The 16,778-nt window shown below is 45.7% G+C and overlaps 1 protein-coding gene and 2 pseudogenes across 1 annotated transcript; all 3 read left to right on the forward strand.

The window, feature by feature from the left end:
• Nucleotides 1–1,854: 1,854 nt before the first annotated feature.
• Nucleotides 1,855–2,592, forward strand: LOC101036195 (mortality factor 4-like protein 1 pseudogene; annotated as a pseudogene).
• Nucleotides 2,593–3,964: 1,372 nt separating this feature from the next.
• On the forward strand, nucleotides 3,965–12,523 carry LOC141584934 (beta-glucuronidase-like; annotated as a pseudogene).
• Nucleotides 12,524–12,876: 353 nt separating this feature from the next.
• Nucleotides 12,877–16,686, forward strand: LOC141584935 (argininosuccinate lyase-like). Its single transcript, XM_074401910.1, has 6 exons — nucleotides 12,877–12,891; nucleotides 13,023–13,098; nucleotides 13,527–13,588; nucleotides 13,730–13,827; nucleotides 16,399–16,476; nucleotides 16,557–16,686. The coding sequence occupies exons 1-6, from the start codon at nucleotides 12,877–12,879 to the stop codon at nucleotides 16,684–16,686; spliced, it is 459 nt and encodes a 152-aa protein (XP_074258011.1).
• The last annotated feature ends 92 nt before the right edge of the window (nucleotides 16,687–16,778 follow it).

The raw sequence follows: 16,778 nt of genomic DNA on the forward strand, positions 1-16,778 counted from the left end.
GTGATGATGAGGTTTTTTTTTTCTTTTCATATGTTTGTTGGCCACATGAAAGTCTTCTTTTGAGAAGTGCCTGTTCATATCCTTTGCTCACTTTTTGATAGGGTTGTTTTTTCTCTTGTGAATTTGTTTAAGTTCCTTGTAGATTCTGGATATTAGCACTTTCTCAGATGGATAGTTTACAAAAATTTTCTCCCATTCTGTAGGTTGCCTCTTCACTCTGATGATAGTTTCTTTTGCTACACAGATGCTCTTTAGTTTAATTGGATCCCATTTGTCAATTTTGACTTTTGTTGCCATTGCTTTTGGTGTTTTAGTTATGAAGTCTTTGCCCATGCTTATGTCCTGAATGCTGTTGCCTAGGTTTTTTGGTTTTCTAGGGTTTTTATGGTTTTAGGTCTTACATTTAAGTCTTTAATCCATCTTGACTTAATTTTGTATGAGGTGTAAGGAAGAGGTCCATTTTCAGTTTTCTGCATATGGCTAGCCAGTTTTCCCAATACCATTTATTAAATAGGGAATTCTCTGTCTACTTTAACAAAAGTCTGGATTTTTAAATTTGCTGAAAACACAACTTATTAATTACAACAAAACAATATGATTTATTTTCTTTGGGAGTAAACAAGTTGCTATTATAACACATTCTATGTCAACATCAGCTTTGTTCACATCCTTAAGTGTCATTGACCAATTTGGGGATAAGTTAGTGATAAAGGAATCTAAAATTACTTCATAAATATATCCAAATTTGTAATTAAGTTTTCTGAAATATTATTGTTTCCTACATCTTTTTTTTTTTCTTTTGAGACAGTCTCACTCTGTCTACAGCCTGGAATGCAGTGGCATAGTTCAGGCTCACTGCAACCTCTGCCTCCCCAGTTCAAGTGATTCTCCTACCTTAGCCTCCCTGAGTAGCTGGGACTATAGGCACGTACCACCACATTGGCTATTTTTTTTTTTTTTTGTATTTTAATAGTGATGGGATTTCACCATGTTGGACAGACTGGTCTCAAACCCCTGACCTCATGATCTGCCTGCCTTGGCCTCCCCAAGTGCTGAGATTACAGGAGTGAGCCCCCACTCACAGTCTGTATCATTTCTTAAATGGAGAGAATGGTTCCGTCTCTGTGATATCCTTGTATCTATCTTCCTATTTTTAATAGGAATAATGTATTTAACTGGGGAACCTCTTCCTCATATTGAATGCCAATAAACAATTCCCGTATTCCCTAATGATAGTTACTTCACTTTTTTCTATAAAACTAAAAAAAAAAAAAAAAAAAAAAAAAAAAAAAAAAAAAAAAAAAAACATGAATAAATTGTGTCTTGCTTCCTTTAACAGACTTGAGGCATGAATATTGCATTCTTCAATAGAAAAGCAAGTTTTAAAATCTTATTTTTTCACATCTTCCAGCAACTGTCTACATTTTATGATAAATATTTATCTTTGACCTATATATTAATACCCATTATTAAACAACAGGGGACAACCTTTAACATAATTAAATTGACGATTGTTAATAACATCAAAAATGTAACTGTTATTTGATATAACTGCCTTGGAGGGGTAGAGAGTAGGGGGTGGTAGTCAGCGGTGGTGGGAGAAGGAGGAGGTGGCGAATCACTTATAAATGATGCTGAAGCAGGACCCTAAGCCTAAATTCCAGGAGGGTGAGTGAGTTCTGTGCTTTTGTGGGCCTCTTCTGTATCAAGCAAAGTGTGTAAAGGTTGCCATAAAGGACAAACAAGTGAAATACTTCATACATTACGGTGATTGGAATAAAAAGGATGAGTGGGTTTCAGAGAGCCAAGTACTCAAATATGTGGACACAAATTTGCAGAAACAGAGAGAACTTCAAAAAGCCAATCAGGAGCAGTATGCAGAGGGGAAGATGAGAGGGGCTGCCCCAGGAAAGAAAACATCTGGTCTGCAACAGAAAAATGTTGAAGTGAAAACAGAAAAGAACAAACAGAAAACACCAGGAAATGGAGATGGTGGCAGTACCAGTGAGACTCCTCAGCCTCCTCCGAAGAAAAGGGCCCAGGTAGATCCTACTGTTAAAAATGAGGAAACATTCATGAACAGAGTTGAAGTTAAAGATTCCTAAAGAACTGAAACCGTGGCTTGTTGATGACTAGCACTTAATTATCAGGCAAAAGCAGCTCTTTTATCTTCCTGCCAAGGAGAATGTGGATTCCATTCTTGAGGATTATGCAAATTACAAGAAATCTCATGGAAACACAGACAATAAGGAATATGCAGTTAATGAGTTTGTGGCAGGGATAAAAGAATACCTCAGTGTAATGTTGGGTACCCAGCTACTCTACAAATTTGAGAGAACACAGTATGCTGAAATTCTTGCAGATCACCCTGATGCATCCATGTCCCAGGTGTATGGAGCACCACATCTGCTGAGACTATTTGTACGGATTGGAGCAATGTTGACCTGTACACCTCTGGATGAGAAAAGCCTTGCTTTATTACTGAATTATCTTCACGATTTCCTCAAGTACCTGGCAAAGAATTCTGCAACTTTGTTTAGTGCCAGTGACTATGAAGTGGCTCCTCCTGAGTACCGTCAGAAAGCTGTGTGAGAGGAGCTCTCACTCACTCACGTTTGCATCTCTGTAAACACGTTTTTGTTCTTAGTCTATCTCTTGTACAAACCATGTGCTTTGGAGATGTTAACATATAACAATTGATGTTTGTTTTCTGTTAGATTTTAAACAGAGAAAATAAAAGGGGTAATAGCTCCTTTTTTCTTTTCTTTCTTTTTTTTTTTCATTTTAAAGTTGCTGCCAGTGTATTCAATGATGGACAACAGAGAGATATGCTGTAGAGTGTTTTATTGCCTAGTTGACAAAGCTGCTTTTGAATGCTGGTGGTTCTCTTCCTTTGACACTACGCACTTTTATAATACGTGTTAATGCTATGTGACAAAATGCTCTGATTCCTAGTGCCAAAGGTTCAATTCAGTGTATATAACTGAAGACACTCATTCATTTGTGCTCCTTTTTTTTTTTTTTTTTTTTTTTTTTTTTTTTTTTTGTGGTGCTTAAAGTAAAGAGCCCATCCTTTGCAAGTCATTCATGTTGTTACTTAGGCATTTTATCTTTGCTCAAATTGCTGAAGAATGGTGGCTTGTTTCATAGTTTTTGTATTTGTGTCTAATGCATGTTTTAACATGATAGATGCAATGCATTATGCAGCTAGTTTTCTGGAAAATTCAATCTTCTAGGAATTGTTTTTCAGATCTTCAATAATTTTTTTCTTTAAATTTCAGAAAAAAAAAAATAACTGCCTTGGCAGTATTGGTATCTGAAGTTCAATGACATTTTTACTTATCACAGTTTTACTTTGATTTTCTAATATATTACTTTGAACCTTATGAAGTAGCATCTGAGACACTCATTACTTTCGACTACAAATAGCTTCAGAATTGATGGGAAAGCTAATTTAGATGGCACAATTAATAAAAAGGCCTCTTTTAAGACCTCTTGATGACAGACCTTAGTGACAAGAAATGTGTGTGTCTTCCTGAATAATATAAAACAGAATTATACATTGCAATTTTAACTTCCAGAGACATAAAGATAAAATTGAAGATTATACATTGATTTCTGGCATAATCATAGTCAGTGTAAAATAATCTCATATAGTGGAATATGTCTCAGAATAGGTTTAATACTAAAATTAAACAATTTCACTTACAGTTGGCAACAAAATAAGAAGTGATGAAAACACAAGTTCTGAGATTAAAGTAAAAAAATGGGAAAAAGTCACATGTATATTATTACCCAGAGCTAATGTAAGGAGATAAGGTACTGAATGGCCAATGTCCATATTAAAGAAGGAAAAAAAGTAGAGCTTAAATTAGAACAAGAACACAAGATCCATATGTTCCTAAGCAGTGAGGTTAATTCACTTGATAAAATACTTCTGCTATGGCATTATCATGTGCTAATCATGGCGATATTCTCAATCGAAGCTTCTGATATTCAAAGTAAGTAATTTTAAGTAAAATAAGTAGATAAAAGGTCTAATGTTTTTCTTTTGGGGACCACTATTTTTTATTTATGAGTTATATTGAGGAATAATTTTTATATAAAAATATTGTATATATTTAATGTATTTGACTTTATAAGTTTAGACAGATGCAAATCTCCATGAAACCATCATCACAGTCACAGCAATAGACATATTCAATACCTCTGAAAGCTCTCTCCTGTTCATTGGTAGAGTGAAGCATGGGGCTGCTGAAGTGTATGGAAAGCCATTAAATTTCTGTATTTCTAATTTTTTAAGACTGATTGTAAAAGGATTTAACTATTTTTAAAAGTAAAAATACTCTTTTTATCCACAAAATTATGTTTATGCTCCTTTTTTTGGTTGGAAAGGGGGAAATAATGATTGAAAAACTCTGTGATCATATCAAACAGTTGAATACAAATTAAAAACTCTTGGAATCAGACAAAAAATACATAAAATAAGCCTCTGGTCTGACTTATGTAATAGTAACTGTATAGTAACTTTACTAATAGTAGAGATAGTAGTTGAAGTAATATTGATAGTAGTATTCATTGTCATAGTAAAAATAAATATTCCTATCAATAGTAATACAGGATAGTAAATCTCACTTTACTGGAGCTGGAGAAAGCAAAGTTGGATATTATTTTTTAATGATAAAATGCAATTACCTTTAAATTTCCTAAACAGAGTTACACTTATATTTGACAATTTTTTTTTTAATTTTTAAATTATACTTGTATGCTTTCACAACTACCCTCCAGTTATATTTTCTTGTAAGTAGCCAGGAAGAAATACAAACTCTGTGTCTTATCATTCAGCAGATGTGCCTTCAACACTGCTGCAGGGGTTGAAATGTAAACCAGGCAAGCATCCAGTTTCCCCATCACAACTTCAACATTTTGTACTTTTGTAAACTGCTGTTACTATTTCATATGGTTTAATTAAAAAAAAAAAAACTGAGTACCAAAATAGTTTAATATTGCTACCCTATTAGATATATAATAAATTACTTCGTTAATATATCTTAGTCCTACATCTTATTATGGGAGATTTGAATTATTTTTTACTTAAAATTTATAGGTTTTAGTTATAAAATTCATATATGCATATGTGTCTGTGGAAGAGCAAAAAAAAATCCAGAAAAGCAAGTAACAACACATTCCAGCATGAATTGAAATGGAAAAGTTGTGTAGTAGCATCTACCACCATTTTCCGTAGCTGGCTAAATTGAGAGCCTTCTGAGAGTTAACTTACTCCATCAAAAGAGGCATACACAGGCACTTTGACCTGAGCTATGGCTTAGTATTCAGAAGGTAGAACCAATGCTCAGCAATCATCATGTTTGTCACTCTTACCTACAAAGGAGTTTTAATCAGTTGATAGAGAGATGGGAAAATATTTAAAATTTGAAAAAATCTGTTAGCCATTTTGATGTATATGTCTTTATTTTCAATATTTATTTGCAAACATAAAATGTGAAAAAATATTACATTCTCTACACTACAAACCATAGACTAGCTCTGTTCAAAAGACATATAAAGTGAGCCAAAAGGGTGATTTTAAACTTTTCTAGTATCCATAATTTAAGAGGTAGTGAAAAGGTGAAATGAATTTTAAGTACACATTTTATTTATCTTAACATGTCTAAAGTATTTATATCAAAATGGAATAAATATAAAAACTAAGATATCTTAACACATAGCAATTTGCAGAAATATCTCAGGTGGGCAATAATCACATGTGGTTAACAACTTCATCTCACAGCACCATTTCCATTGTTGTTTTATCATTTGAAGTCTTTTCTGATTTGACAGTTGAAAAACAGTATTCCATTTTCCCATCTTTAATAATTTACTGTATTTTGCCTATTAACCTGACAATAATTCAAAAACTCTCATTACTAAAATAATAAAAAATAAAACATGCTAATGTAACATTCACAATCTATTATTTGCTAATATTCTAGGAATATTCTAAAACTACAGCTTTCCCTTTTTCACCTTTTAAATTTTTGGAAAACAGATTTAATTACTACCAATTCCTAAAATTTTTTTTGAAATTTATTTTCTTATCTATCTTTTTTCACTTCACCTTCCCCAATGATGTTATACAGAGCAACATATGTAAAACATATCCTTTACTTTTTAAATATTATTTTTCTCGGATTATATTTCCACCTCTTCCTCATGTTAATAAAAGCTACAAAAATAATAATATACTCTATTTACATTTTCAGATTTCAATATGCATTTATCATATGTGTATTTCTCACCACTCTGGACTTTAAGATACTTTCTCTGTTATTATAATAGTGAACGTTAATTGAGTTGCATCTATATTTAATGTATTCTAATGACTGATAAAAGTACTACTTCACAATTTCTCAATGCAATGGTGAATATACTGATTTTATAGAATGTGATATCTGAATGTGTACATGGGGAAGTAAAAAAGTTAAAATGTCAAGGCCGGGCGCAGTGGCTCACTCCTGTAATCCCAGCACTTTGGGAGACTGAGACAGGAGGATCACGAGTTCAAGAGATTGATACCATCCTGGTCAACATGGTGAAACCTCGTCTCTACTAAAAATACAAAAATTAGCTGGGCATGGTGGCGCACACCTCCTGAGTCCCAGCTACTCGGGAGGCTGAGGCAGGAGAATTGCTTGAACCCAGGAGGCGGAGGTTGCAGTGAGCCGAGATCGTGCCATTGCACTCCAGCCTGGGTAACAAGAGCGAATCTTGTTACCCTTCTAATCTCCATTATGGGGACGCCACAAAGTCCCCAAGACTTCAGGAGGTCTTTGTTAGGGGGACTCCACAGAGATAGACTCCAGGAGGTTCCTAAAAAGCAAGTCTGACTTTTGAGGAGATAATGTGAGAAACCCTCTGAGCGTTCATAATCTCATTGAGAGGGTCCTGAAGCCAAACCACCTCCCACCCAGTTTGTCTGCTACAGAATTCTTGTGAGCACCAAAATCTTTACTAAACTCAAGTCATCCTTCTGCTCACCTAAGACTAGTGCATATCTGATGCTTCCTCTGCTGGAAAATGCATATTCCCTGAGCTAAGCAAAGGCATAAGTGACAGATGGCCAGGGGTGGTGGCTCATGCCTGAAATCCCAGCGCTTTGGGAGGCCAAAGCTGGTGGATCACCTGAGATCATGCGTTCAAGACAAGCCTGACCAACATGGTGAAATCCTTCACAAATTATTATTATTGTTGACATGGCGTCTCGCTCTGTCACCCAGACTGGAATACAGTGGTGCAATCTCTGCTCACTGCAACTTCCACCTCCCAAGTTCAAGTGATTCTCCTGCCACAGCCTCCCAAGTAGCTTGTATTACAAATGTGTGCCACCTCGCCTGTTTCTTCTCCTCCTCCTCCACCACCTCCTCTTTCTCCTCCTCCTCAGTGCTGGGATGGAAGGCATGAGCCACTGTGCCTGGCTCCTGGCTGTCTCTCCTTCTCCTCCTCATTGCTAGGATTACAGGCATAAACCACCACACCTTGCTGTTTCTTCTCCACCTTTTCCTCCTCCTTCTCTGCCTTCCCCCTCCCCGTCCCCCTCCCCTCCCCCTCCCCTTCCCCTCCCCTTCCCCCTCCCCTTCCTCCCCCACCCCTCATAGCTGGGATTACAAGCATGAGCCATCACGCCCGGCTGTTTGTTCTTCTTCCCCTCCTCCTCTGGCTGTTCTTTTTACTCCTCCTCCTCTTTCTCCTCCTCCTGCTCCCCTCCCTCTCCCCCCCCTCCTCCATTGCTGGGATTACAGACATGAGCCATCACCCCCAGCTGTTTCTTCTTCTCCCCCTCCTCTGGCTGTTTTTCTTCTTCTCCTCGTTCTCCTCCACCCCCTTTCCTCTTTCTTTTTCTTCCTTCATCTTCATTTTATTTATTCTTTTGAAATAGAATCTTGCTCTTGTCATCAAGTCTGTAGTGCAATGATGTGAGTTTGGCTCACTGCCACGTCTGTCTCCTAGGTTCAAGCAATTCTCCTGCCTCAGCCTCTTGAGTAGCTAGGATTACAGGCACCTACCACCACACCCAGCTAATTTTTGTATTTTTAGTAGAGACAGAGTTTGCCATCACAGCTCACTGCAGCCTCCCACTGCTGAGCTCAAGCAATCCTCCTGCCTCAGCCTTCCAAGTAGCTGGGACTATAAGCACACACCACCACAACCAGCTAGTTTTTTGTTTGTTTGTTTGTTTGTTTAGACAGAGTCTTGCTCTGTCCCCCAGGCTGGAGTGCAGTAGTGCAATCTCAGCTCACTGCAAACTCCATTTTCCAGGTTCAAGTGATTCTCCTGCCTCAGCCTCCAGAGTAGCTGGGATTACAAGCCTAACACCACGTCTAGCTAATCTTTTTATTTTTATTAGAGATGGAGTTCCACCATTGTGGCCAGGCTGGTCTCCAACTCCTGGCCTCAAGTGATCCATCTGCCTCAGCCTCTCGCAGTACTGGGATTACAGGTGTGAGGCACCACACCCGACTTGGCTTTTTTTTTTTTTTTTTTTTTTTTTTGAGACAGAGTCTTGCTCTGTTGCCTAGGCTGAAGTGCAGTGGTGCAATCTCGGCTCACTGCAACCTCCGCCTCCTGGGTTCAAGTGATTCTCCTTTCTCCTGAGTAGCTGCGATTACAGGTATGTGCCACCATGCCTGGCTAATTTTTGTATTTTTAGCAGAGACAGGGTTTCACCCTGACCTCTGATCCTGTGATCTTGTGATCCACCTGTGTTGGCCTCCCAAAGTGCTAAGATTACAGGCATGAGCCATAGCACCTGGTTATTTCTAAAGTTTTAAAATAAACTTTTTATTTTCTATTTTTTGAGATGGCATCTATTGCCCAGGCTGGAGTGCAATGGCACAATCTTGACTCAGTGCAACCTCCACCTCCAGGGTTCAAGTGACTCTCCTGCCTCAGGCTCCCGAATAGCTGGGATTACAGGTGCCCACCACCATGCCCAGCTAACTTTTGTATTTTTGGTAGAAACTAACAGGTTCCACCATGTTGGCCAGGCTGGTCTCAAACTCCTGACCTCAAGTGATCCACCCACCTCAGCCTCCCAAAGTGCTGGGATTACAGGCCTGAGCCACTTTGCCCAGCCTCTCTCCCTGCATCTTTATGTGCCTGCAAGGCCAAGAGGTTGCTCCTGACCCCTGGGTTAGGGTAAGGGCCCTAGAGGCCCAGGGGTCAAGGCTTGGGCTGCATCCCAAGGACCTGCATCCCTGCAAGAGGCTGCACCCGGCAGGTTTGGAAGAGGCTCCTCTGGACCCTGCTTGGAGTCCGTCTGGGGAAAGTGAGTGGAGGTGTTCCTTGAAGAAACAGGGGAACTTTGGGAGGCTGAGGCAGGTGGATCACAAGGTCAGGAAATCAAAATCATCCTAACACGGTGAAACCCCATCTCTATTAAAAATACAAAAAAGCTCAGCGTGGTGGCAGGAGCCTGTAATCCCAGCTACTTGGGAGACTGAGGCAGGAGAATCACTTGAACCCGGAAGGCAGAGGTTGCAGTGACTCTGCGCCACTGCACTCCAGCCTGGGTGACAGAGTGAGACTCCATCCCAGAAAAAAGAAAAACAGGAATCCCACATGTCTCAGGGGTTCTGTCCTGGCCTGCCCCTGGATCGTCCAGCTTGGGCCAGGGTGGGGAACAGACCTCGCCCTTCTTGGTTGGGAGGAGGGTCCTGCTTCCCCAAAGGCCTAGCCCAGGGTTCTCAGCTGCCAGCCCCACTGTGCAGCACCTGGCCCTGCCCAGCCTCTCTAGGACTGGCACTCGCCCTTAACCAACATGGCTCCGACGGCTTCAACACGTCACGCCACCCACCCGCCAGGCTCTGCCCACACTGCCGTTAGCCCCGCCCCTGAGCGGCAGAGACGGAAGCGTGGCCCAGGGCCGGCGGTGGTGTGGGCGGTGCTCGGCTGCTGTTGTGGGGTTGCGCACAGGTGCTTCAAGGCGGGATGCCGTTACCCCCGGGAAAGCCCGTCAGGGGAGCACAAGTCGCTGGACAGCCTCGGCAGCTTCCACGCCGTCTTCCCCGGCTACGGGCACCAGGACTTCAGGAGCAGTGGTAGCCGCAGCTGCTGCGGGAGGTGAGGGCTCGGGGCAGAGCCGGGAGGTGCCCGAAAGAGTGGGGAAGTGAGTGGGGCCTTCCCCTGGGCACCCCGGAGTTGGGGGCCTGGAGGAGGGTTAAAGGTCAACAGGCTTGGGGGCATGGGTTTGGGAGATGGGGACCTGGGAGGGCCAGGGCAGAGGAAGCAGGGTGGGGGGAGGAAGCGCCCCTGCCGAGCACCCTTTGGAGGCAAAAACTGAGCCCAGGCAGTGTCCTTCTTTTTAATGTTTATTTTTAATATTTAGCAATTTTTTTGAGACTGGGTTTGGCCCTGTCGCCCAGGCTGAAGTGCAGTGGCACAATCCTGTCTTCAGAGCCCAAGCTATCTTCTAGCAAGCTTTGCAAGTTAGTTGGGTCCCCCACGCCTGGCTAATTAAAAACGACACACACACACACACACCTTTTTTAGATGTAGGGTCTCACTACGTTGCCTAGGCTGGTCCTGAGCTCTTGGCCTCAAGCCATCCTCTTACCTCCTGCAGTGATCTCCCAAAGCACTGATTACAGGTATGAGCCACTCAAACATTCAGCTGACCAGAGCAGCATGCCCTGCACAGAGCTGGGTCTAGGGACCCGAGAGGAGACAGTTTAGACATCCTGAGGTCAGCTCTACTGAAGCAGGAGAGTACCTTGGTTTCCAAGGTTCAAATAGAGGACAGGACGTGGTATCAGGTCAAGGACGCCACCCCTGCTCCCCTCGTGACTTGGATGTGGTCAGCAGAGAAGTTGGGCTGATGTCTGGGCCGCTTTTGCCTTCTCTGCATCCTCTTTCTCTGACTGTGGCGTTCAGTATAGGAGGAATAGAGGAGAGGGCTGGGTGCCAGCATGAGCCCCACTCACAGTGTGCTAAGCAAAGCCCCCCCATCCGCCAACCAGCCTTCCTCCCTGCCAGGCAGTGGGTCATCTGCCTCTTAGTCATGGGTCTGAACCTTCTTGCCTGGGGCTGGGATGTGGCCCTGGGCTCACCCCTGTCTCGGGAGATACTGGGCCCCATCTCAGGGAGATACTCGGAGTCCCCATCCACTCCAAGGAGGAACTCCTAGCCCCACTGGCCCAGGTGCACAAACTGCCCTGGCAGTTGACCTGTCACCTGCAAATTATCTGTCTGTTCCACCAAGAGTCCCACTATGTGCCAGGGCTTGTGCTAGGCCTGGGGGCACAACTGAGAAGTGTGCTGGTTTTGGATCCCTTTGGGGGCCTAGAAGCTGAGCCTGGCCCTTCTCTGTGCAGACGGGCCCCACCCTGGACATGCTGGTTCCCTCCAGCTTCAACGACATCGACTAGGACTGGCAGCTGTGGCATTCTGTCGGCTGGGTGTGGTGTGAACTGGAGGTGACCCTGCTGGAGCGGTGGACCCAGGACCTGTGCACAAGAGGGTGCTGAGGATTGGCAGTGCCCACTCCTATGCCATCATGGTTAGTGCGGCCAGGAGCAGGTAGGGCAGGTGGGTGAGCATTGTTGCTGAACAACATGGGACCTCCGGTTGCCAGCCACAGCTTGTCTTCCTGGGGTGGGATGGTGGGGACCCTGTCCTGCCCTGCCCTGGGGTCTGTGCCCTGTTTAGAGGGATAGGTGGCCTGATCTACCCCGTTGGGATGCCATTCTCCCATGTGGCTGGCAGGCCTCTGAGCCCCATGCTGCAGGTTGTGTGAGGGAGTATCCCATAGCAGGGACCCTCCTCATGCCCTGAACTGCCACCTCCTCCCCATATCTCCTGTGTCTGCTGTGGGTGAACGGGGTTGATGTGCTAGAGCATGAGGAGGTCTACCTCCCCTTCAAGGCCAACATCACCAGCCTGGTCCAGGTGGGGACCCTGCCCTCCCACCTCCACATCACTATCACCATCAAGAACACACTCACCCCCTTCCCCCTGCCAACAGGGACTGTTGCTACATGACTGACACCTCCAAGTGGATACCATCCTGCCTCCACTCCCTGTACCCACCTTCCCGCTCCACCCCATGGTCGTCCTGCTAGGGATAGGGTGGCCTTTGAAGGTTGGAGGCCCTGGGTCTGGGGAGGCTGTGGAGACATTCCAGCTGAGGTCAAAGGACCCACAGCAAGGACCCAGTGAACCACAGTTCTCCCACCCTAGATATCCTAAGGGTTACTTTGTCCAGAACACAGACTTTGACTTCTTCAACTCGGCAGGACTACAGCGGTCTGTGGTTCTGTACACGACACCCACCACCTACATCCATGACACCATCACCACCGGTGTGGAGAAAGACAGTGGTGAAGGCTTCCGGCAGGATCCTTTCTCAGTGGGGCCCAGGGTGGCTCTGTTTGGAAAGCTCTCCCAGGAAAAGTTTCTCCCAGCATCTCTCAACTCTCACAGGTTCCCATCCACCCATGAAGCTAAAATCCAGACTGTCAGGCACTGACTCCCAGAATCACCTGTTTGGCTGGCCTCACTTGGAGAAGAGGGGTCTGGTCTAAGGTCACACAGCTCAGGGTGGCAATCCTGTCCCTTCCCCACGGTGCTGCCCTCACTCCACCTCCCCTTGGTACACATCATACTCAAGGAACAGGCAGATTATGAGGTACTCCCATGGCCCAAGCCCCACCTGAGGCCCCTTCCTGTGCCCCCAGGCTGAGCAAATAGTAGTGTTGCCTGTCTGTGGTTTCACATTGAACTAATTATATATCCTAATCCTGCTTAACTGTGTGCCTCCCTCCATCCTTTAATGACCCTGTTGCTGCCGTGGCTCATGCGTGAAAGTGTGCTGGGCCCAAGATGCCCCCTCCCAGGGTGGGCTTCCAGGACTTAGCTACTGGACAGTGACAATCAGCCATGGGGATAGGGTAGGACCAGGGCAGGGGCTCTCCTGGCTGCTGATACCTGTTCCCCTGACCCCCAGCATTGCTGCCACCCCGCTATAGGTGATTAAGGTGTGGGCCCAGGGCACCTTCAGACTCAACCCCAATGACGAGGACAGCCAAAGAGCACCACCTGAAGGTAAGACCCCTGGAGCCCCATCTCTTTCCTGGACGCCCTTCTCCACCTGGCCCTGGGCCACTTTGAGCATTAGCACCATCATTTTGTTTACTTCTCCATTGGCAGACAGCAGCGGAGACCTCAGGACATGGGCCAGAAGCAGTGGCTCATGCCTGTAATCCTAGCACTTTGGGAAGCTGACGTGGGAGCTTCACTTGAGGCCAAGAGTTCGAGACCAGCTTGGGCAATACAGTGAGATTCTATAACTACAAAAAATTATTTTTTTTAAAAAAAGGCCTCAGCAGAAATGGTGAGAGATTTGGGCAAGACCTAGAGCCCTGGGGTAGGAAGGGAGGTTGACAGGGCTGATGTTGGCACAGTCTATATGCCCAAAGGGTTGACCCCTGTGGGCATATAAACTGTGACCCCGTGCCTACCTTCGCCTCCAGGAGCTCAGCTTATTGGCAAAAATGCAGGGAAACTGCACACGGGACACAGCTGGAATGATCAGGTGCCTCTAGTTTCTCCAGCCCTCTGCTCCATGCTGTCCCAATCTTGGGGAGCCCAGGGTGCAGTTAGAGCTCAGCAGGGTCCTGGCTCCCCAGGGAAGCAGCACGTCAGCCTCCCTGAGCACCACCTCCTCCTCACACAGGTGGTCACAGACCTCAGGCTGTGGATGCTGCAGACCTGCTCCATGCTCCTGGGTCTCCTCTGGGAGCTCATCAGGACCATGGTGGAATGGACAGAGGTGTGAGTTCACCAAGGACAGCCACAGAACAGAGACAGATGTGATGGCAGCCTTAACAGCAGATCTAGGTGGCAGGGCCGAACAGGGTGTGGGTGCCAGGCCCTGGGGAACAGGGGCATCCCAGCACTCTAGGATTGAGGCAGAGCAGCCAGGAGTGGGGCATTTCCTGCAGGCCCCAATACTCGAGTCCATGCCAGTCTAGCCCAGCAGTCAGGGAAGACTCATGCTTCACAGGGCCTGGTGTGGTGGCTCACAACTGTAATCTCAGCATTTTGGGAGGCAGAGGTGGGAGGATCACCAGAGCTCAGGAGATCAAGACAAGCCTGAACAACATGGTGGAACCCTGTCGCTACTAAAAGGACAAAATTAGCTGGACATGGTGGTGTGCACCTGTAATCACAGCTACGTGGGAGGCTGAGGCTGGAGAATTGTTTGAACCTGAAAGGCGGAGGTTGCAGCGAGCTGACATTGCATCACTGCACTTCAGCCTAAGAGACGGATTGAGACTGCATCTCAAAAAATAAAAAGTAAAAGGAAAACTCACCCTTTACGGATTTGAGGGAAGGAAGCTAAGGCACTATCTTGGCTGTGCCTGGAGCAGCCAGAGTCTCTCTCCACCCTGCCTGTGCCCCGGTCTCCCATCCCATATTCCGTGTCCCCACCCAGCCCATCTGGCGAAAGACAGAGCCAAAGGCTGCCTCCTCCTGGCCTCATCCCAGGCTTTGGCTTCTGGGACCTGGTGTCTTTGGGTTTGGGTTTGTTCCTTGCAGACCTGGAGGGGGAGCTGCTGAGGCGTCATCATGTGTTGTCAGAGACCCCTTCTCTTCCTCAACTCCCTGTGACCCCTGTTTCTCAGACCTGGGGGGAAACAAGGGCACACAAATTGTCACCCTGGAGGTGGGGTGAGGCTGCTAGGAGGAACAGGGAGTGTCTGCTACTCAGTTCAGGGTTTCTTTAATTTTTTTTTTTTTTTTTTTTTTATGAGACAGGGTCTCGCTCTGTTGCCTAGTCTAAAGTACAATGGTACGATCTCTCCTACCTGCCAGCTCCACCATCTGGGTTCAAGTGATTTTTGTGCCTCAGCCTCCCAAGTAGCTGAGATTACAGGGGAGTGCCATCACATGCAGCTAATTTTTGTATTTTTTTTCAGTAGAGATGGGTTTTGCCAAGTTGGCCAGGCTGGTCTCTCAAACTCCTGGGCTGAGGTGATCTGCCCACTTTGGCCTCCCAAAGTGCTGGGATTACAGGCATAAGCCACTGTACCTGGCCTAAATTTTAAATTTTTAACTTTTTTTTTTTGAGACAGAGTTTTGCTCTTGTCGCCCAGGCTAAAGTGCAGTGGCACTCAGCTCACTGCAACCTCTGCTTCCTGGATTCAAGTGATTCTCCTGTCTCAGCCTCCAGAGTAGCTGGGGCTACAGGTTCATGCCACGCCTAGCTAATTTTTGTATTTTTTAGTAGAGACAGGATTTCACCGTTTCCCAAGATGTTCTCAATCTCCTGATCTTGTGGTCTGCTCACGTTAGCCTCCCAAAGTGCTGAGACTACACGCGTGAACCACTGCACCCGGCCACATTTTTTATTTTTTAAGTTGTCTTCAGAGATGATTTCTTGCCCTGTCACCTAGGCAGGAGAGCAGTGGCTCAGTCATAGCTCACTGCAGCCTCAAACTCCTGGACTCAAAGGATCCTCCCACCTCAGCTTTCTGAGTAGATAGGACCACAGGTGTGCACCACACCCTGTGAATTTTTAAAATATTTTGTGGAAATGGGTTCTCATTATGTGACTCAGTCTGGTTGAACTCCCAGCCTCAAGTGATCCTTCCCTCTTCGCCTCCCAAAGAGCTGGCATTACAGGCTTGAGCCACCATACCTGGCCTTGAGTATAGAATTTGTTTAGGGGATGGTGAAAATGTTCTAAAATTGGTGATGGTTGTACACTAAAGTGCAAGCTTTAAATAGGTAAATTATATATGAGTGATACCTCAGCAAAGCTGGTTTATTTAAAACAAAAAAGGCCGGGTGAAGTGGCTCATGCATATAATTCCAGCACTTTGGGAGGCGGAGGTGGGTGGATCACTTGAGGTCAGGAGTTCGAGACGAGCCTGGCCAACATGGTGAAACACTGCCTCTACTAAAAATACAAAAATCGTGACTTGAACGAAGGGTTAGGGTGTCCCACCTGCTTGGAGCGGCTCTTTATGAGCCCCAGCTATTTCTTGGGTCCTCAAACGAAACCTCCCATGGCCAAGTCATACTCGACACTGACCTCCTCCCCTTTTCTGGCTCCCACTCAGAGATGCTGAGTGACAGAGGCTCAGGCTTTGAGTGTTCCTGCAAAGCCTCACCCCAGGAGCCTCACAGCTCAGGTCCAGTGCATGGTTCACATGGCCACACATCTGGCCTCTTTATTCATTGAGAGCAATTTCTCCTGGGAGATCCTGGATCCCTCAGTCAGGTGCAGTGCTGTAGGACAACACTTCTTTCAGGGGTGACCCAGGCCTGCAGGATTCCAGTGTCACCAGCAGACCTTGCTCAGCCTCCACCCGAGCCCCTGCTCCTCCTCTCCCACAGGGAACATGATGTCCTCTTCCTAGGGTACAGCCATCTGCAGAGGGCCAAGCCCCTCCACTGGAGCCACTGGATTCTGAGGTGAGTTGAGTGAGGTGCAGGGGCCATGCTGGAGGGGAAGACCCCGGCTGCCCTGACCCTCCTGCCCTGGCTTTCCACAGCCACACCATGGCACTGACCCAAGACTCTGAGTGGCTGTTGGAGGTGCAGAAGTGGATCGGTGTCCTGCCCCTGGGGAGGTGGGTGAGGCTCCAGTGCTTTGAGGGCATGATGGAGGTAGCTGCTACATAGCCTTAAGGATTGACAGATGAGCTGGGAAGGGCAGAATGGGACAGAAAGTCAGGTTTATCTGCTCAGAGGGGGACCTTGCATGGAACCCCAGC

Source organism: Saimiri boliviensis, chromosome 6 (genome assembly GCF_048565385.1).
Source record: "Saimiri boliviensis isolate mSaiBol1 chromosome 6, mSaiBol1.pri, whole genome shotgun sequence".
NCBI classification, from domain to species: Eukaryota; Metazoa; Chordata; class Mammalia; order Primates; family Cebidae; genus Saimiri; species Saimiri boliviensis.

Excerpts from the sequence above, each read along its gene's own strand:
- LOC141584935 (XM_074401910.1), top strand. Across the intron at positions 13,589-13,729 it reads GACACAGCTGGAATGATCAG|GTGGTCACAGACCTCAGGCT; the intron begins GTGCCTCTAGTT and ends CTCCTCACACAG. Across the intron at positions 16,477-16,556 it reads TGGAGCCACTGGATTCTGAG|CCACACCATGGCACTGACCC; the intron begins GTGAGTTGAGTG and ends GGCTTTCCACAG.